The 21,154-nt window shown below is 45.5% G+C and overlaps 1 protein-coding gene across 3 annotated transcripts in view; it reads left to right on the top strand.

Annotated features, from left to right (window-relative positions):
- Positions 1-20,672, top strand: part of IQCB1 (IQ motif containing B1) — a 36,246-nt gene extending 15,574 nt beyond the window's left edge. For all 3 annotated transcript variants that reach the window (XM_060262464.1, XM_060262465.1, XM_060262463.1), the window contains 10 exons: positions 449-542; positions 673-772; positions 1,714-1,886; positions 2,055-2,164; positions 2,435-2,544; positions 4,296-4,438; positions 5,045-5,193; positions 5,952-6,080; positions 14,248-14,404; positions 19,858-20,672. In XM_060262464.1, coding sequence (XP_060118447.1) covers positions 449-542; positions 673-772; positions 1,714-1,886; positions 2,055-2,164; positions 2,435-2,544; positions 4,296-4,438; positions 5,045-5,193; positions 5,952-6,080; positions 14,248-14,404; positions 19,858-20,081 — 1,389 coding nt within the window. In that variant the 3' untranslated portion in view covers positions 20,082-20,672. The remainder of the gene's footprint in view (positions 1-448; positions 543-672; positions 773-1,713; positions 1,887-2,054; positions 2,165-2,434; positions 2,545-4,295; positions 4,439-5,044; positions 5,194-5,951; positions 6,081-14,247; positions 14,405-19,857) is intronic.
- Positions 20,673-21,154: the final 482 nt, after the last annotated feature.

Genomic DNA, 21,154 nt, shown 5'->3' with positions numbered 1-21,154 from the left:
GACTCTTATCTGAGAGAACCGGGTTTGATTCCCCACTCCTCCACTTGCACCTGCTGGAATGGCCTTGGGTCAGCCATAGCTCTGGCAGAGGTTGTCCTTGAAGGGGCAGCTGCTGTGAGAGCCCTCTCAGCCCCACTCACCTCACAGGGTGTCTCTTGTGGGGAAGCAAGATAAAGGAGATTGTGAGCTGCTCTGAGACTTTGAAATTTGGAGTGGAGGGCGGGATATAAATCCAGTATCATCATCATCTTCATCTTCTTCTTCAGCGTAAGATTCTGAGTGACGTCCACATTGCCCCAGCTGTGCCCCCCATTCTGCCCGATTTTATTTGTGCTCTTTCTTGCAAGACTTTTGAACTACTTTGCCCAGGATAAGTATCTCAAGGTAGAATTGCTCCAAAAAGCATATTCTTCGATAACTAATTGTAGTTTTTGCTTTTTGATGGAAGGATGAAGACAGAAGGGAATTTTTACACTGCTTCAGAATGGTAACTGATGCCATCTGTTGGCTGTGCGGGGGATATGTTCAGCTAATGGACAATGGTAAGAGGAAGCACTAAAATGTCAACATATCCGCCATAGAATATATAATGGTTTGTGATCAAATACTGCCCTGTCGTTGAGATGCTTATCGTTGCTGCTATTTGAATTATGTTTCTTACTTTCGCTGTAGTGCTTCAGAATGGACACTTTCTGCAGCTGCTAATGACAGATGATGTTGAGATTTCAACAAGAACGATGTCTGTGTTGCAGAATATTTTAAGGATCAACAGGTAAGCGGCAGTTAAATTGTTTCTTACTTTAAACATTTTCTTAGCTTAAAACCTGAAAGGCAACTATTCTCCCCGCCCCCCCCCACACAAAGTAGCAAGCAAGTTAACTCATTTCTGCTGTGACTTTATGTGTGTGAGCAAGGGTGAGTTCTGAGGCTGAAGAAGATTAAAGGCGCAGGAAAATCACAGGTGCTTTCCTAATCATTCTGAATTTGGGGAAGTGGTAAATGATATCACTGTCCTGCCCTCCAAAAAAGCCGAACTTGCGTTAACAGCAAATGCACCGAGGGTAAATGTTAAGGGTCTTTCTGATTATTTTTGTGTGAATTTATTTATAGTTAATCACCAGGTCCTTTTGTCTTCCCTTGGGGATATGCCTTTTTGTGTGTGGATTTTATGTTTCTCCAGCACTCTAGGCATAGTACTTATATTTTTGGCATTGCAGATTGTCTGTGAGTGGAATGATGTAATGCTGTTTTTAAAAACTTGATTTTGTGCTCATTTTAAATATCTGGAGGTAGAAAGAGAGGTTCTAGATTTAAGTGTAATGCCTTGTGGCTTGTTACATGAAAAAGTAGCTTTCTTTAAGAGCTGTGCACCTAAAAGCTATAACATTTTATACCATTGGAGAGCCCTTTGTTAGTTGGTGTCCTGAAAACCAGTACAATTACTGGGATATCAAGTGAGCTCAAACATCTGCATATGCATCCCTGTATTTTCCAGATGCCTTGTCGATATTACTTAGAGAAATCTTTATTTTTAGTGCCATCTTGATAATGCTAAAGTGAACCATTAAAGTAAGATTTCAGATAAACTGGTGCTTTGAGGAAAAAATACGTGTTGTCTGATGTGCCATCGAATCCCTAATCTTACCTGCCTTTTCCTGATCTCTCCTGCCTAGGAGTATGTTAAAACAGCATGCATCTTTTTTCTTTCATCAGCGACGTGTTACTTCATGTGGCTGCGAAGACCCTACACTGCATCTTAGATGAGCTGGTTTACAAGCTTTCGTCTACCGTCAATCCTGTCATAGGAGGCACAGCAATAAAACTGTTGCTGTCGGTTGCAGAATCTGATCCCCAACATGTGACTACATTGACTACTCGCTACAAAGGTTTATCATATGTTTCACCTTTCCTTGACAAGTGGGGCTCCTTGTCTGCATTGCATTCATGTTTTTTTGTGGGGAATTGCAAAGATTGTTACCCAACCTTGTAGGTTGTGTCAGATAAGTAACAATGCTTCTTAGAAGGTAACATCTCGCTGTTGCTTACCTGTTAAGGGCTAGAAACTCTTCTCAGCAAGCAGTGGGCTGGCAAAGGATTTGACAGGGACCTTGATCAACTTTTGGATCTGCTGTGCTCAGAAAACTACAGGGCTGACGAAACACAGGTATATACAAATATTGCTGAGAGTATTGTATGTGGGGGGAAGGAATAGCTTAGGCTAGGTATGTTCAGTACATTATTGTATCTTTTACAGTTTCCTATCATCATTTTCCGATATTACAATTCCAATGGCTCAGTTGAACAACAAAAATAATTATTCCAAGGAATAATTCAAATGAACAGGGTAAAGGGAAGTCTTAAAAGCTGAATTAACATTGTCAGTCTGCCCAAGGAAAAAGAAAAAAAGTATAATCGTGTGGTTTGTTGATTTCAGAGATTACATCGAGCAGTTTGCATAATCCAGGCTGCATGGAGAGGATTTCAAACCCGAAAAAGATTAAAGCAGCTTCCAAAAGCTGTAACTACCTTGCAAAAGAATTTCAGGTAAAAAACAACAGCACTCTTCTGCTTTATTAAAAATTTACATGAAAACTTTGTTGTAAAAGGTGCATTAGGAAGTGTTGAGGCTGAGTTACAGTGACATTGTGAAGCAAGAATTCTCATATAGGTTTCTTATTTACAAGAACTGTAAACAGTGGTGTGTGTTCATAGAGCCGCTCAATAGGCTGGAGAAGACCCTCCATAGGATTCTCTAATGTAATAGTCTTTTGAGGCTTTGGAAAAGTGGCGAATGGTGGAGTAGTCACGAAGCCTGAATTAGTTTGTGCTTTTTCCCCCAGTAATAAATGAAAAGCTATAGAGTGTCTCCCTCAAAGGCCTTTAGTAATATCTTTCAGACCTACAGTGTCTCTTGGATGACATTGTTAGTCTTAAGCACACAACATCCTTCTCTCTTGCTCTCCCTCCTTCCATCTGTCTCTCTCTCTGTATCTGGTCTGCTGTCATGTGATGCTATCCCCCCACCCCCCAAAAAAAATCTCTGGCTGTTTTCCTTCCAGAGGAGGAGGGGGGGAGCCCACAGCCAATTGAGGGAAGGCTTTCTCTGGCTGTTCCCTTCCTCCTCCTTCCCTCAGTCAATTGAGGGAAGGCTTTCTCTGGCTGTTCCCCTCCTCCTCCTTCCCTCAGCCAATTGAGGGAAGGCTTTCTCTGGCTGTTCCCCTCCTCCTCCTTCGACTCAGTCCTTGTCTGCCCTGGGGCTGGAGGGTAGGGGTTGCTCTCCAATGAGACCGAGCAACAGGCAGCTCAGCCAGTGGGAGAATAGGTGAACCATGATGAGTCTGTCCGGAGAATTATATTATAGGGGAGATCACCAATTTACATATTTGTCTTTTGCCAAATTGTACTGGCCAGAATTTTTTTTTCCTTACAAAGGAAAATTTTATTGTGAGACTAAACAATAGCATTCTCATACTTTCTTGTACCAAATCAGGATTTGGGTTACAAAATGATGGAATGGTTTACTGGCACAGTGTTTTAGCATCTCTGCCTATAATAAAAACTTTTGAAAAGACAAGGATGTCTCAGCAGACACTTGTTTGAAAAATCCAGTAGAGGGCAAACTTCTCATATGTGGTTTTCCAACCAGTATGACCGTCTTCATTCTTCAAACATTATAAGTTCTGGTGCCTCTTATGCTCTATTGTTCACTTCTCACATTTACATCCCATGTCTCCCACAAATAGGGCAGTCTTCATGGCTGACATGAGCTCAGTTTTTCATCCAAGAACTCTGAGGTTGATTAGGTTAAAACAGAACAAACAGCCCACCAATTGGCCAAAGCTGCAACCTGAATCCCAGTCTCCCAAGACCAGCACACTGCTGTAGTCTTTTACCTCTAGTTGTGCATAACAATGCATACGCAGCCTGAGACAGCTGAGGTCTGCGTTCTTATCTGCATTGTAATATACATTCAAATATGCCCTCCCATCTGTGCAGAGTACAGTGAATGGGGAGCTTTTCATGAGTTCATTCTTTTCCACAAAGCAGTAGGAAGACCCAGCAATAGTGTCTTTACATTCTCGCTAATAGTCATGGTTTGGGCTTCTACTGAGCAATCGTTATGGATTAGCTACGATTCAGTAGAAGTCAGGCCAGTATCGTGGAGTAACAGACTCATGGATTTCTGCTATGTTGTTGAATTAAGCCATTCAAGCTGGAAGAGACCAAACTGGAAACAGCTTGAAAAGTGGTCGAGAAACTTGAAGCTTCTACTAATTATTAAAACTTTGCTGTAGAGCAAAAAGAAGACAGGAGTTGGAGCATTTAAGGAAGCAGAAAGAAGAGGAGAGCCTCCTCCAGCAGTTGCAGCTTCAGAGACAGAGAGCTATGCGGCTGTTCCATGAACGTCAGCTTACGCTACTGGAAATTGTCCATGCAGGTATGAGTGGACATTCAGAATCAGCATGAAGGAGCATTTCTATACAGATATAAGAAAAGGAAGAGGAAGAAGATATTGGATTTATATCCCGCCCTCCACTCCGAAGAGTCTCAGGGCAGCTCACAATCTCCTTTACCTTCCTCCCCCACAACAGACACCCTGTGAGGTGGGTGGGGCTGGAGAGGGCTCTCCCAGCAGCTGCCCTTTCAAGGACAACCTCTGCCAGAGCTACGGCTGACCCAAGGCCATTCCAGCAGGTGCAAGTGGAGGAGTGGGGAATCAACCCCGGTTCTCCCAGATAAGAGTCCACACACTTAACCACTACACCAAACTGACTCTCAACACACATTTTGTGTTGTCTTTTGCTCACCTAAAACATCTGTATCCTTACAAATAGCCCTGTGGTTTACTAAATGACTTTTCCCTTAAATAGCTATCCCCCAAAGAGAGATAATGTTGGTGTTGGATCAAAAGGAAATCTGTCTTTTGTTTCAGGACAGCTATTTCATGCCGCATATCTTACCTGGGCACTAATGAAACCCAAGGACGTTCTGCTTATATGATTTCAGCCTTCCTCAAACTAGATCTGTCGAATTTATTTCTCAGGTCAAGTTGATAAGCATATGCGTGAAATAGAAGACAAATCAGCTGTAACTATTCAAAGACACTGGAGAGCATTCAGGGCCCGGAGAATTTTTCTCCAGCAAAAACAGTCTCTTAGGCAGCACAAGATGGCGGTCGTTATTCAGAAAGCAGTAAGTACTCAACCAGGGAGTGGCACATGACGTGATGTGTTATATTGCTGTAACTACTTGTGTAAATTCTTTTAAAATGCACATAGAATTTTGTGAACAGCAGGTCAGGAGGAACTGGAAGTGATACAATGGTATGTCACATGCATAACCTTTCTCTTCTCGGAAGAGCTTTAGTAGCGTTGGAGCTAGACCTGGTAAAACAAAAGGTTACCCACTTGGCTGCATTACAGGCAATAGCAAACTGTGATAGAATTAATCCAAGAAGTCCTGTGCTGTCCACCTTTTAAAAAGCTCCAGCAAGGTAGTATTTGGGACATTTTGTTTGCTATAGGACTTTTCTGTAGCCTGTTCAGCCTGAAGACCACAGGGAAAATTAAAAAGGATGCAGAGAAGGACAGAATGTAAAACCCATGCTTTACGTTCAGTATTTGGCAACAAACGTGTCACACTTCTGTGATGATTTCCTTGTAAGAACAAAGGTGTTTTCTTGTTGCAAAGCACTGATCTGAAAGTCAGAGGTACCATTATTTCAGAGAAAGTTCATAGAGAAAATTGCCATAAGAATGCTATTATTTAAACAAGGATTCAGAGGATCCAGTTGTTGACTCTTGAATAAGCTTCTGTAACATTTTCCTTCTATAAAGATTTTTAAAAATTTGCCCCCCAAAAGCCTTTTAAGAAATTATCCCATTGTTACAAGCCAGCTTCTATAAACTGACAGGGAAACAGACTTACGTAATACTTTTTCCCCCCCACAGGTGCTTAAATTCTTGGAAAAGCGAAGGAAGAGAAAGGCCTATTCTCTTTGGAAACCACCTAAGGCCCTCTCAGACGAGCAAAGGCTATCATTGCAGGAAAAAGCAAAAGACTACCTCAAACTGCATCCGGTACATCATTATATTTCCTGTCCAGGGCATTCTTAGTCCTTGTTGATTTGTGTGTCATTGAAGCCTGTATGTTTCAAAAGATTCTGAGAGATAACTTTCAGTTTGCATGGTGTATCTCCCTGACCTGTTAGGCTTTGTATTTGTCCCAGGTGAAATCAGCAGCACTTTCCTACAGCTTCATGTTGCGGAGGAAAGATTGGGTAGTCTGCCTTTTAGGAGACTTATCCTTGTTTATTGGTTCTTCTTGAACGTCAGAGTAATGAGTTTTATGAATATTTTCACCAACAGAGTGAAATCTGGGCTGAGGATATGTTCCCTCCTTTATTACAGGAGTTTAAGCCTGTATATGCCAGAGGTGAAGACCTTTTGGTGCAAGGTGTCAAGAGTCACTCCATTTTTGTTCCTCTTGCCACATGTATCCAAATGGCTAACAGTTATACAATGCTAACGCTTGTGCTTGCTGTGCTGGCTGATTGCTTTGAAGCATCCCCGCTGCTTATCTAGAGGGAGGGTGGCATGTCTGGGAACTCACACGTTATTATGCAACCCAGGTCAAGGGAGCCAGTGAAGACGTGGCCGAGGGGGTAGATAACAGGCACCTGGGGTGATGATAAAGTAGGAGGGAACCCGTGCAAAATCCCTGCTGCAGCTTGGCTTGAATTGTAATGTTCAAGGCAAGGGGTTATAAGAGCGGGGAACTGGCGGGAGAGCCAGTTCCGACAACGCCTGTACCTGCCTATGATGCTGGAATAAAGATCTTGAATTTTACTTGTCTGTTCCTTGCCTCTGGGTCTGACATTTTGTCGGAACTTTACCCATCCATGAGTGGTCTGAACCCAGACTAACGACAGCTGGTGAACAGGACCAAGCTACAGGGACAACTATAACCACTACGACCAACAAGGAGGAACGAAAGCCTGAAAGGCCGAGGGTGACTCCTGCCACAGTGATGGTTTGGAGGAAAGAGTGGGGTTCCATGGATTTCCAGGAAAGTATTATCAGAGATCTGAGAGAAGACCCCCCCACCACCACCGCACCCGACTCTCGGGGCTACAGAGGTCCTACCATCCGTGGGGGTTCCAGGGTGATGAGTGGAGGGGACTACCCCCATGCAAGCGGCACGGGGAATGGTGCTAATGAGTGGGTGCCAGAAGCCCTCACCAGTCAGAGCAGCCAACTCCATGAGAAGATGCAGACCATGCACACCTTCTTGATCCAGGAGATGCGCAACCTCGCCCGTCAGCTACAGACGGTGGTGGAGTGGGTTGCGGCCATGCCTTCCCGACAATTTCCGTGGGAGGGCGACCAACCAAGGGCCCCTGCAGATGGAGAGCCGCCAGCGGCAGGAGAGCTGCCCGCAGGGGCGAACCAGCCCCCCAGCCCCAACCCAGGAACCTGCCCCGGTACCAGGTGGGCCTCAGTTCAGCAAGGCAAAGTTTGTTGGGGACCCTGCAGACCTCGCCTACTTCATAGTGTTGGTAGGGGGCCACCTCAGTGTGTGGGCGCTCAACTTTCCGTCGGAGCAGTTGCGGGTGGTATACATCGGGAGCTGCCTCTGCGGGGCAGCTGTCCCGCAAGCAACTCCAGAGCTTCCTGGGGTTTGCCAATTTTTACAGGGGGTTCATCAATAACTTTGCCGAGGTCGCCCTACTCCTCACCCTATGCCCAGTGTTCGAAAGTCGGTCCCTGGCCCTGAATTTGGCCACGGACCTCCTGAGGGCTCTAAGCCGCCACTTCAAGGACCCCCTGCAAGAGACCAACACCATATCGGCCCTGCAAGACCTGAAACAGGGTGCAGGGTCGGTGCATGACTACCTCAGCGAATTCAGGGTGCTGAATTCAAAGATCCAGATGAAGGGGCCAGGATCGAACAATTCAAAAGGGTCCTGAGCTCCAACATTTATGGTGAGGCCCTAAAGGTGGAAGAGCCAAGGGACCTGGTCGGTTGGATCCAATTAGCCTGTGAGACAGAGGGTCACAAAAAGATGATCGCCCTCCACAAGAAACAACAAAGTGGGCCCCCCAAAGAGGGCTGGGAGAAACCTTCAAGATCAAGCCTCCCCAAAAGGGCCTCAGAGTCACTCTCCCGAGAGGAGCGAAACCATAGAGCCAAGGCCAAGTTGTGCTTCAAGTGTGAGGGGGGAGAACCACATCACCAGCGAGTATCCAAGCAGGCCGAGAGAACCGCGAACCTCCACGCCGATCAAGCTAGAAGCGAAAAAGAAAGCCGGGGGGTCGTGGACCTCTATCACCAAAGCCAAGTCCGCGGTCTTACAGTTTCGAGAACCGATACTGGAAGAGTCCGAGGGGGAGGACGGAGAGACCCAGCTGACGGGAAACGACAACAACCTGCTGTGAGAAGCGCGCAACAGCAGGTCCAAGCCACTAAGGCCATGCCGCTAAGGGTGAGATTATCCGGGACTTTGTATTATGTGCCCATAACCTTAGTGAACCCAATCACAAAATGGTTTTCCTGCATCAGGGCCCTACTGGACTCGGGGTGCTCGAAAGACATGCTATCGCCCAGTTTAGTAGAGGTGTTAGGACTGAGAACTGTGCCCCTTAAGGAATCCTATATATTTGAACAGATGGACAGGAGTCCGATGAAGGGGGAACAGTGTAGCATGGGGACGGAAGTGTGCGCCCTAGAGGTGGGAGAACACTGGGAGCCCCGCACTTTCATCCTAGCCCTGGCTGCCAAGTTCCAAGCCATCCTCAGCCTAGACTGATTGGCCGATCATGACCCGCTCGTCCAATGGAGTGGGAGCGCAATATACTTCCTAGGCTCGGTGTGTGAAAGTTACCGCTGGGACAAAAGGTGGGGCCCGCATGCCCTCCCAACTGGAAAAGTTATGCGTTACCAAAGTTGAGGCACCCACCCTACCTCCCAAATACCAAGATCTACATAAGATGTTCGATGCCCAAGAGGCGGATGAGCTACCCCCTCACCGAGATACGGACTGTGCCATTAAGCTGGTAGAGGGAGCCAGTGCCCAAAGGCAAACTGTACTCAATGAGCTGAGGGGAGCAGGAGGAACTACAAAAGTTTCTGGAGCTGAACCTGCGCAGGGGTTTCATACGACCTGCCAAGTCCCCCCATGCTGCCCCTGTACTCTTCAGAAAGAAAAAGAACGGCAGTTTACGACTATGTACTGACTTTCACGGGTTGAATGCGATTTCTATGAGTAACACCTACCCTCTCCTGCTCATTCGGGACCTCTTGGGTGTGGTGTCTCAAGGGAAAATCTTTATCAAGCTCAATCTCCAGGATGCGTACTTCCGAGTGTGCATCAAGGAGGGGGACGAGTGGAAAACCGCATTTAATACCCCGCTCGGACAATATGAATACTTGGTCATGCCGTTTGGCCTCAAGGGGGCTCTGGGGGTGTTTATGAACTTAATCAATGAAGTGTTGCATAAATACCTCTATAAGGGCGTGGTTTGCTATCTAGATGATGTTTTAATTTACTCTCAGGACCTACCCTTGCACGTCTAGTTGGTGAGGGAAGTACTCCAGATCTTATATGAGCACAAACAGTTTGCCAAACTGTCCAAGTGCGAATTCCATAAAACGGAACTCATTTTCCTGGGGTATCGCATATCCACGGGGGGTCTGGGGATGGACCCGAACATGGTACAAGCAGTACCGTGGGAGCCTCCCCGCACCCGCAAGCAACTCCAGAGCTTCCTGGGGTTCGCCAGTTTTTACAGGGGGTTCATCAGTAACTTTGCCGAGGTCACCCTACTCCTCACCGAACTGTTAAAAACAAAAGGGAAGGGACTGCAAGCCTTAAAAGGTAGTTCCGGCCTCCAGTGGACAGGGGAGTCTCAAAAAGCATTTGATGAACTGAAGGCGCACCCTGATGAAAACAAAAGATTCATGGTCCAATGTGACGCAAGTGATGTCGCTCACGTAGCCGTATTGCTCCAGGAAGGGCCGGATGGCCAGCTGCACCCCTGTGCGTATTTGTCCCAGAAATTTAGCCCTGCTGAACATGGGGGAATACTGGGTGGTGGTAGACACATTTTCCAAGCAAGGTCACTTCATACCCTGCAAACAACTACCCACGGCCAAGCAGTTAGCCCAAATGTTTATCCAGCATATCTTTCGGCTATATGATAGATAGATGAATTTATTGTCATTGTTCTCAACAAAAAGAGAGCAACGAAATGAGGTGCTCTTCCACAAACATACCAACACATCAAACACACATATTCATAAACCATTTAAATACATCTAAAACCGTTAAACCATTTAAACCATTAAAACCATTTAAATACATCTAAAACGGATAAACATTCATAAAACCATTAAAACCATTTAAACCATTAAATATGCCTTCCCCAGCGAGGTGATTTCCGACCGCGGACCACAGTTTGTCGCCAGATTTTGGTCACATCTGTGTGAATTGACTGGAATAGAGCAAAGGATCAGCTCCGCCTACCACCCTCAAACAGAACACACCAATGCGGTGCTGGAGCAATTTTTATGCTGTTACACATCCTTTCAGCAGGACAGTTGGGTGACTCTGTTGCCTTTTGTGGAACATGCTTACAATAATAGTGTACATAGTGCCACCAAAATAAGCCCGTTCCAAGCAGTACATGGCTACGAAGGCAAAGCTTTCCCTGAACTCGCACCCCCCCCCCTCGTCAGCTCCAATAGACTTTGCAGAATGGTGGAAAGAAGTAGCAAGGGGATGGACAGTTATCAGGCAACAGCTCCAGAGGGCGCAAGAGGCCTATAAAGCCCAATATGACAAGAAACACTCTGAGCTGTGAGACTTGGCAGTGGGGGATAAGGTATACATTTCAACTAAGCACTTACCCAACGCCCAAAATGGCAAAAAGTTGGGACTGAAGTACTTGGGGCCTTTCCCGATTAAACGGATTATAAATAAAGTAACTGTAGAACTAGAACTGCCAAAGAATCTTAAACATGCACCCTTATTTCCACACCAGTTGTCTGAAGAAGGACCCTGGGTGTCATGGCACCCCCAGACGGAACCGCCGCCCCCGCCCCTGGTTTGTGGTCAGATTCATTAAGAAGTGCAAGAAAACCTTGACGCCAAGTTCAAACGTGGTGAACTCTTTTACCTTATCAAACGGACTCATTTCCCACTGCATCAAGCAGAATGGGTCAAAGCCACAGATATGAACTGCAAGGCTTTGATCAAGGACTTTTACAACAAACATCCCGACAAGCCCCGGGGGGTCTTGGGGGGGGCAGAATGTCAACAAGCACTCCATCTTTGTTCCTCTTGCCACATGTATCCAAATGGTTAACAGTTATACAATGCTAACGCTTGTGCTTCCTATGCTGGCTGATTGCTTTGAAGCATCCCCGCTGCTTACCTAGAGGGAGGGTGGCACGTCTGGGAACTCGCACGTTACTATGCAACCAAGGTCAAGGGAGCCGGTGGAGACGTCTCCGAGGGGGTAGATAACAGGCACCTGGGGTGATGATAGAGTAGGAGGGAACCCGCACAAAATCCCCGCTGCAGCTTGGCGCGCTTGGCTTGAGCTGTAACGGTCAAGGCAAGGGGTTATAAGAGCGGGGAACTGGCGGGAAAGCCAGTTCCGACAATGCCTGTATCTGCTTATGATCCTGGAATAAAGATCTTGAACTTTACTTGTCTGTTCCTTGCCTCTGGGTCTGACACAAGGAAAGGAAAGCACCAAAGGGCTTTTACCCCTTGTTTCCCAGCCTGTGGCACTAATTGAGCCAGACCAGTGTATTCAGAACCAACCCAGGCTGTTGGAGTTGTGTTGTATTTTTTTTTTAATTTAAATTGTATTTTTGTGTTCCTTTGCAAACTTATTTGAGTCCCTGGTGGAGAGAAAAATGGTTAAGTAAATATACTGTATAATGTATTGTTGTAATCATGGTACTTTCCATGTCTGTGAGCCGTCCTGAGCCTGCCTTGGCGGGGAGGGCGGGATATAAATAAAATTATTATTATTATTATTATTATTATTATTATTATTATTAGTATAATGGAGAAAGTTTAAATTCACTGCTATAGGTGAGCAGACCTTGCTCCTTCGCACTAATGTGGGAGTAATCCTGATTGAGGAGCAACACATGTGCCACCACAGTGGAGACAAGTGAGAATCTATGGATTCCGATCCTAATTGTAACCAATTTTTAGTCCTATTCAACATAATGAATTATTGAAACCTTGTTGGTTTCTCTCAGCGGATCAGTTTTTGGTCTAGTTTAACGAAGCTTGGGTCCAGGGGCGCCTTTAAGACCAACAAAGTTTAATTCAAGGAATGAGCTTTTGTGTGCACTCATGCTTCTTCAGATACATTGAAACAGGGTGGTTGTTTTTAGAAAAAGCCCAGCAGGAATCATTTGTGAATTAGGCCACACCCCCTGACATCAGGCCAGCTGGAACTGTGTTCCTGTACATTCCTGCTCAAAAAAAGCCCTGCATTGAAATGGAACTTACCAGTCCATACATATAGCTAGAAGGTGAACAGCAAATTACCGTACAACATAATTAAGATGTTTTAACAGATGCAGGACTGAACAGGAATAACAAGGTTCATTTATAAGGTCACCCATTTGTTTGGATTTAATTTCGGGGGAAACCATGGTGAAGCAAATAAATCTGTCATAATTGGAGATTGACGTGGAGATTTGGAGGAGATAAATGTCGGGACTAATGCACCAGCAGTCCTCCAATCAGTGAAGTTTCTGTGGAGTTTGTGACAGAACCGGCCCGATTTGGCCTTCAGACCCAGTCCCATCAACTCCCTTCTGGGTTGCCAACTCCTGGAGGGAGCTAATCTTCCTGCTACTTGGGCGCGTTGCCACCACATGTGACCTTCATAATTGTGGAATGCTGAGAGTAATTAACCTCTCTTCCAAGGTAAACTATAAAAGCAAAAAGAGAGAAAAAGAAAAACTGTTCTTAACACTTTATTGCTGAATGCTTTTGTACTATTTTTTGTCCTATTAACTGTTTTTAGAGTGTTGTCGTGGATATGCATACATCCTTTAGGATACTAATGCAAAATATTTCAAGAAAAGCTTTAAAAACTGTTCCAGGCATTTGGTGTTTTTGTGTATGTTGCTGGATGCAGTGATGTTGCAAGCACTGTGTGAGGTGTCTGGGAGAGCATTCAGCAATAAAGCGTTAAGAACAGTTTTTCTTTCTCTTTTTGCTTTTATAGTTTACCTTGGAAGAGAGCTTAATTATTCTCAGCATTCCACGATTGAAGGATACATTTACACACCAGCCTTCGGTTTTGATGGCTGTATTTGCTTTACCATGTTTCCTCCCGAAATTAAATCCAAACAAATGGTGACCTTATAAACTTACCTTGTTATTCCTGTTCATTGTTACCGTAGTGCGGGTTGTGATGCTGGAGACTACTCTAAGCTTTTTTTGGAAGCTGCTTTTAAGCTTCCAAAATTAGTTTGAGAACCAAGGCAGGAGATGACTGACAGGTGTATTGCAAACAGTGATGGCTTAACAATATTGCCTCCAGATCTCGAAAAGTTACACCCTCTACACATCCTTTATAAGGGTTCTACACTCCTTACACATGACTGTTGTGTAATATTGCGTAAACACCTGCTGTTGATATAAGCTCAGAGTAAACTATGACCATACGGACCCTGCCGTATTTGGCCTGTGATATATTTATTATTATTTATTATTTATTACTTTACATTTATATCCCGCCCTCTCCGCAAGCGGACTCAGGGCGGCTTACAATATCATAAAAACAATCAATTCCAAAAAACATATAAAAACATAGTTCACTTATCAATTTAAAACTATTTGCGCTGTCTCAATCCAGTCTGGCGGTATTGGGTTTTGACTATGATCGCCAGCTTCTGTAGGATGTCCGGTGGCAGCCCATTTTCAGTCAACCAGAAAAGCTTGTCTAATAAGATATTAGGGTTGCTGGGGCTTTTTTTGTTTTTGTTTTTCACTGCTAATCTAATAAAACAAATTTGCTCCTTCCTGAATTATAATTAGGAAACGAAATTTATTCAGTGATGGATTGAGAGCTTCAAGGGGGAAACACAGGAAGAAATGGTTATTAGATTTGTGGGTACCCAAAGAATGCAAATGTTGCGTGGTAGACATGCCACAAAGGTTTGAAGCCAATAACTATTGACAATGACAGGCGCCATATATTTCTCCAGGCTTCAGAGATGTCGGAAGAAACGAGCAAGGAGCTTCATCAGCAAGCCCAGGCAAAGCTGGCCCAGTACTTAATGAAAAGAAGCGTGGATCGCAAGGCTCAGCAGCACAGGGAGGCTTTGCTAGCCCAGGTCCGCACTTACGTCGATCAGCTGATGAGTAGGTATCCCTCTCTTCCTTTAGCTCTGCTCAGATTGTCATGTCATCTTAGTTTTACTGTGGCAGATTTGGTGGAGATAAGTGTCAGGACTAATACACCAGCAGATGGAGAGCCAGTTTGGTGTAGTGGTTAAGTGTGCGGACTCTTATCTGGGAGAACCGGGTTTGATTCCCCACTCCTCCACTTGCACCTGCTGGAATGGCCTTGGGTCAGCCATAGCTCTGGCAGAGGTTGTCCTTGAAAGGGCAGCTGCTGGGAGAGCCCTCTCAGCCCCACCCACCTCACAGGGGAGGAAGGTAAAGGAGATTGTGAGCCGCTCTGAGTCTCTTCGGAGTGGAGGGTGGGATATAAATCCAGTATCTTCATCTATCTCACAAGGTGTCTGTTGTGGGGGAGGAAGGTAAAGGAGATTGTAGGCCGCTCTGAGACTGTGTCCTTGAAAGGGCAGCTGCTGGGAGAGGCCTCTCAGCCCCACCCACCTCACAGGGTGTCTGTTGTGGGGAAGAAGGTAAAGGAGATTGTGAGCTGCTCTGAGACTCTTCAGAGTGGAGGGCGGGATATAAATCCAATATCTTCAACTACCTCACAGGGTGTCTGTTGTGGGGGAGGAAGGGAAAGGAGATTGTGAGCCGCTCTGAGACTCTTCGGAGTGGAGGGCAGGATATAAATCCAATATCTTCATCTACCTCACAGGGTGTCTGTTGTGGGGGAGGAAGGGAAAGGAGATTGTGAGCTGCTCTGAGACTCTTCGGAGTGGAGGGCGGGATATAAATCCAATATCTTCATCTACCTCACAGGGTGTCTGTTGTGGGGGAGGAAGGGAAAGGAGATTGTGAGCCGCTCTGAGACTCTTCGGAGTGGAGGGCGGGATATAAATCCAATATCTTCTTCTTCTTCCTCTAATCACTGAAGTTTCTGTGGAGTTTGTGACAGAACCGGCCCGATTTGGCCTTCAGACCCAGTCCCATCAACTCCCTTCTGGGCTGCCAACTCCTGGAGGGAGCTAATCTTCCTTCTACTTGGGCACGCTGCCACCACCTGCTCAGTTTAGGGGTTCCTGACTGAGAGGAACAGGACTCACAATCCCCCTTTCCAGTTCTGAGGCCTGGCCTCAAGGTCCTCTGCCAACCCAGCACCTGGTGATCACAGAGACCAATGTCCTTCTTTGGGAGACCCCTGGAGGATTGGCCCCCTTGCCAACTGCATGCCTTCCCCCTTCCCTGGACTCTCCTCTTACAGTAGCATGGTCTAAGGCGGTTGGGGAAACTATGTGGCGCAGAGGGACCCCACTTGAAACAAAGATAACATTTATTTACAACATGCAACTATTTACAGGCATTTTAAGAAAGTAAACAGAAGCAACAAATCATAGTAGGAAGAAAAAACACTCCTTCTCTCCCTATTATACTACCTACAGGGCTGGCACCTTACTTGGTTTGTTGCAAGCCTGACCGTACCTTCTCAACTCACTGATCTTCAAGACTGAACTCAGACTGAAGGCTTCCAGCCCAAAATCTCCAATATAAAACCCAGTTCCCGCCCAGGAACTGGTTCACCCTGCTGCAGCCTTCTGGGAAACCAGCCTGAAAGACTTCCCGTCTCTCTAGGAAGCATCCTCGGAATTGCTGGTTCCAGACAGGAGGGGAGGGGAAAGGAGGAAGAGACTAGGCTCAAAACCTTCTTTGAGTCTGACAGCCTCTTCCTGCCAACTCACATATAACCCTAGCCTAAAATGATGTTTCTCCACAGAGTTCATGACTGATAGTATGGATTACAAGCTTTGTGCCCTGTTGATACTGCAGCAATTTTACTTGTACTCCTCTTCAGGTTTTATTTTTCTGTTTGGAATGACTGTCCATTCCTGTGAAGGCAGTGCCTCTTTCACTTTGGCTAATCTGGGATCTCCCCAGGCCTCAGAACTGGAACAAGGAGTAGGAGTTACATCACCCAGGCTTGCCTCTTTCCTCCTGAGTGCTACCTTCTTAGGGCACCACATCTCCACTCCTCCGCCTGCTTTGGAACCTCCTTTTGTGTTTCCCATCCTTTCTGGCCTTGCCCTCACAACCTGGGCCTTTATCTTGTCTGGGGGTTGGCATGCCTCCCTTTTGACTACTTGTTCTCCATCTCACCCATCCTTCTCCCCTCTCCCTGGGGCCCATTCTAGGATGTCCATTTTTCTGGGCTATGCCCTATCAATCCTCTCATCCTTGCCTGACTTGCTCTGTCCTTGACCCTATTCTGGACTGTCATTGGCTGCAGCTGGAACCAGAAAGAGGCCAGCTGTCCTCTGTAGGGCCCATTGTGCTGGTTCCTATGCTAGCATTGACTGATAACATCACCAGTCCATACTCCAGGGCCCGCAGCCTAGCTTGATTGTGCCAGGAAACACAGACCCAGGAAAGCTGAGCAGTGGGGGGGCAGCATGCGTGCTCAGAGCTGGCCCTCCCTTTTCTGCAGCGCATCTGCCACACTAGCCCTTGCCGCCACCTGGGAAGGTGGTGAGGAAGGGGATGAGTGGGGGAGGCATGGCAGTGGGTGCACCGTGGCAAGGAAGGGCTGGCTCCATGTGCCTGTGCTGCCCCACCGCCCCCACGCAGCCTTCTTGGGTCCAGGAAGGCTGAGCGGGGGCAGCGGGGTGGCGCATGCACTCGAAACCAGCCCTCCCTTGCTGCCTAGAGCGCCAGCCCTGCTTGCACTGTACTTCCTCTGGATTTGTCACTTCAAAAGCCTCCAAATTGTAGTTACAGTGACTTATTTTTAAGTTTTATTTAAAAAAAAACCCTTTTGTGTTTGTGTCCTTTGTAAAGTTTTTATCTCTGCCACCTGGCAGTACATTTTATGACATGCATGGCCTGGCCCAACAAGGTCTCATTTATGTCAGATCTGGCCCTCATAACAAATGAGTCCGACGCCCCTGCTCTAAGGTGTGAAGCGTTGTGAGTCAAAGTTTTCCTTCATAAGCCGAAAATAGTGTTAGCTTTAAAATTGTGAGTGGGCCTACAGTTTTTTTATATTTTAGCTTACAAACATACAAAACATACAAACACAAAATATAAGCTGCTGTTATTTGTATTACAAACTTATATGTTTATATGGAACTTATATTTGTATTGGTACCTTGGTACCTGTCACATCAACCATCACCAGTGGTCTGACCTAGCCTCAGATCGCAAAGCATGGAGGCACACCATCCACCAGGCTGTCTCTTCCTTTGAGAACGCACGCATAGCTGGTCTTGAGGACAAAAGGAGATTGAGGAAGAATCGCACTGCTACAGCACCAACCCTAAATCAGACTTTTCCCTGCAGCCACTGTGGCCGGACCTGCCTGTCCCGCATTGGTCTTGTCAGCCACCAGCGAGCCTGCAGCAGACGTGGACTACTGCACCCTTCTTTAATCTTTGTTTGCGAAGTCAAGCCGAGAGATATTTGCATTACTTAATTTTTTTAAACTATATTTTAGGAAAGATTTAAACATAACTGTAAACTGATCGAGATGGGCAGGCGAAGAAGTCTGCAGCAGTAGAAAAGAGTAAAAGTCCAGTAGCAGCTTGAAGACTAACAAAATTTGCGGTAGGGTGTGACCTTTTGTCGGTCAGCCCAGAGCAGTCTAAATGAAAGTTTTGTATTTGACTGAGAGATGGATTTTAAGCTACCATTTTAACTCAAGGCACTTAAGAAATTATTCCATTCAAGAGCCACCACTCAAATTCAGTTTCTCTCGCGCCACCCTGTCTGTTCTCACGATGCCTTGCCCGCTCTTGTGCCGTGGTGCTGCCTTGCCTGCTTTCACCGCCTTGCCCACTCTCATGCCGTGGCACCGCCTTGCCCACTCTCCCACCGCCTTGCCCACACTCAGACGGACTGTCCTGGACTTCCTACAACAGGTCCTGAGGAGAGGCAGTACTGATCAGTAAGCCACCTGTCAGCAGATTGTCTCCCTTGAAGATCAGTGGTCTTCTGGTGGGGCTGGTGGTGGAACGGAGAGAGCAGAATCAACCAATGGCACAGCAGAGACAGTGCGAGCCAGCCGTTTTCGGTTTTCTTTTTTTCCTTTTTTTAAAAAAAAGTGGAATACAAAAGGGAAAAAAGGAGAAATATAAATTCGTCAATACTTTAAATGTGAGAGTAGATAGTGAAGTACAGTAAAACATCATTATTACAATATTTTAAGGTAGATTCTAAACAAGAGTTTTCTTAGTTGTGATATTCTGTTAACAATAAAAAGATTTAATAGACAGAATCTTTAGCGGACAAAAAAATTGTTCTAAATTTAAACTGTCCTTAAAGCCTAGGTATTATCTTAATTGTTTAACGATTGCTAAGTCTTATTCTTACAAGATATTTCAATGCTAGTGGAATACTGAATAATAAAAAGTGTTAAAACTGTAATCAATATCTTTATCGCCTTTGATATAATATACAAATAGGTTCAAGAATCAAGACATTTTACTATTCCCTTAATATGAGTAGTAAGCTTGCCATTTCTGCTGAAATTCTTTAGTAGTCTTCTATTTATATAATTCCTTTAGCCACTGTTGCATATTCAGCTAGTTTTCCTTTCTAGCTCTCCATTGTAGGACAGTCTTCTGCCTTCCACTTCGTTGCAAATGTTACTCTGGCAGCTGTCAACATATACTTTAGTAAGCCATATTACTTTCTTTCTGTATCATCTGGCAAGATTTCCAATAGCAAATTCTCTGGTTTCATTGGAAATTTGGTCTTCAGAATATTTTGGATCTCTTCACGTATCTGTTTACACCCCATATGATTGCGCGCCAGCCAGGCACGCCCCCCCGCCCCCTCTGATGTTTAGAAATGTCGGAGAAGGGTGGGGAAAGCTCCTGGCCAATGTTTCCTGGCTCCACCCCCAAATTTTAGTGAGCCACGAAGGAGACTTATAAAAATAACCGGGCCACAGGGGAAAAAGTTTGGGAAACCCTGCTCAAAGGCATCCCCATGTCGAACACATTGCAGATATTCTAACCTGGATGAGATCAGGGCAAAGATAATTCTGGTCAGCTATATCTGTACGATAGAGGCTGAAACTGGCGCACCATCCAAACTTGGCTAAAGGCACTGTGGGCTGCAGTTGAGACTTGAGCCTCAGTATCTGAGTGTGCATGCAATAATAACCACTGATTTCTGAATCTGCCTCTTTGGGGCAATGCAGAACTTGCCATAATGGCCTGCCTCTTCAGTTCTTCAATTATTTAAATTATCAGTCCATAACAATTTAGTTTGTTAGACAGAGCTGCATTTTATTGGTCTTCATGCAGCCTATCGCTGCCTTCACATGCTGGTTCAGGCGTAGTGTGTTGGCTAGAGTACACTGCCATTTCATTAACAACTAGGGATGGCTATTAAAGCCAAAATCATAGGACTGTATTGCCTGTTCCATAGAGAAGGTCACTATGTTTTGGTTTTTCTTTTTCCTTTTTCCTTTGTCCCAGGTGCTCCAAGTCTAGCAGAATCTACAATGGAAGATGTGAATATCTATACGAGTAGATCAGTTCCTGTGGTAGCCAGAGCAAAACAGTGCCACTACACTATGTTGAAATACACACAGTGGCCCTGGTGGAAAAAGCTTGGAGAAGAATTCTTATACGACGGAGGAGTCTCTGAAGATCTTCTGTGTGCTGAAGTAGGAACTCTGTTCATTGGCGGAACTAAATAATAAGATAATTAGGAGAAGGCAAGCTAGCCGAGTGCTGGGTCATCAGGCACAAAGATGGGGGTGAACCAGATTTGTCCAGCAACCCAAAAATATGATTTCATTTTCCATGCAGTTCAGGAAGAACGCTCAGCCATCTGAATTGTGAATTCCCTGTACATGAACTAAATTCTGAAACAAGGCAAGTCTGAATTCTGCACTCCGAAATGAGTTAGGGGAACAAGCATATTCAAAATTTGTTCAGTATAGTTGCAACAGAAGGGTTTACAGAATGTGTTACTTTATCAGCAGGGCTTGAATGGTGAATATGAAGAAGGGAGAGGGAGGGTAGTTCTATGTGTTTGTACTGGTAGTTGTATGTTTGCACTGGGGGCACACTCTTAAGGGATGTGAGACAAAGCAGAATAGTGGGATAAAAAGATTCAGTCCCCCAATTAAAAATATCCCAGATCCATTCTGGATTTGATTTTAAGCATTTAAGGTGTATTTATATTGTTGACAATTTTTATGTAATGTTGTTGTCTTTTTGTGAACAAAAAGTGCCTATTTGGGTACAAAAGGCAGTAATAGAAATAAAGACATTTATTTAGAAAATGTATATACTGTCTCTCCAGAGACCCGCTCAAGATGACTCCCAACAAGACCAAACGAGTTGTTTTATGTAGCTTAGGTTAGGCAAAAGACCATACAACTGCTAGAACAGCTGACAATCCTTAGAGAAAAGCCTGCATGAGGTACCTGAAAGATAGTAAGGTATGTGCTATGAGGGCATTCTAAAGGTGAGATCTCTCTCTCTCTCTCGGCTTGACTTCGCGAATGAAGATTTAAGAAGGGTGCAGTAGTCCACGTCTGTTGCAGGCTCGCTGGTGGCTGACAAGACCAATGCAGGACAGGCAGGTCCAGCCACAGTGGCTGCAGGGAAAAGTCTGATTTGGGGTTGGTGCTGTATCAGTGCGATTCTTCCTCAATCTCCTTTTGTCCTCAAGACCAGCTATGCGTGCGTTCTCAAAGGAAGAGACAGCCTGGTGGATGGTGTGCCTCCATGCTTTGCGATCTGAGGCTAGGTCAGACCACTG

The sequence above is a fragment of the Heteronotia binoei genome, chromosome 21 (genome assembly GCF_032191835.1).
Source record: "Heteronotia binoei isolate CCM8104 ecotype False Entrance Well chromosome 21, APGP_CSIRO_Hbin_v1, whole genome shotgun sequence".
Lineage (NCBI taxonomy): Eukaryota > Metazoa > Chordata > Lepidosauria > Squamata > Gekkonidae > Heteronotia > Heteronotia binoei.
The sequence above is the reverse complement of the archived record's forward strand: the minus strand, read 5'-3'. Positions and strand labels throughout refer to the sequence as shown.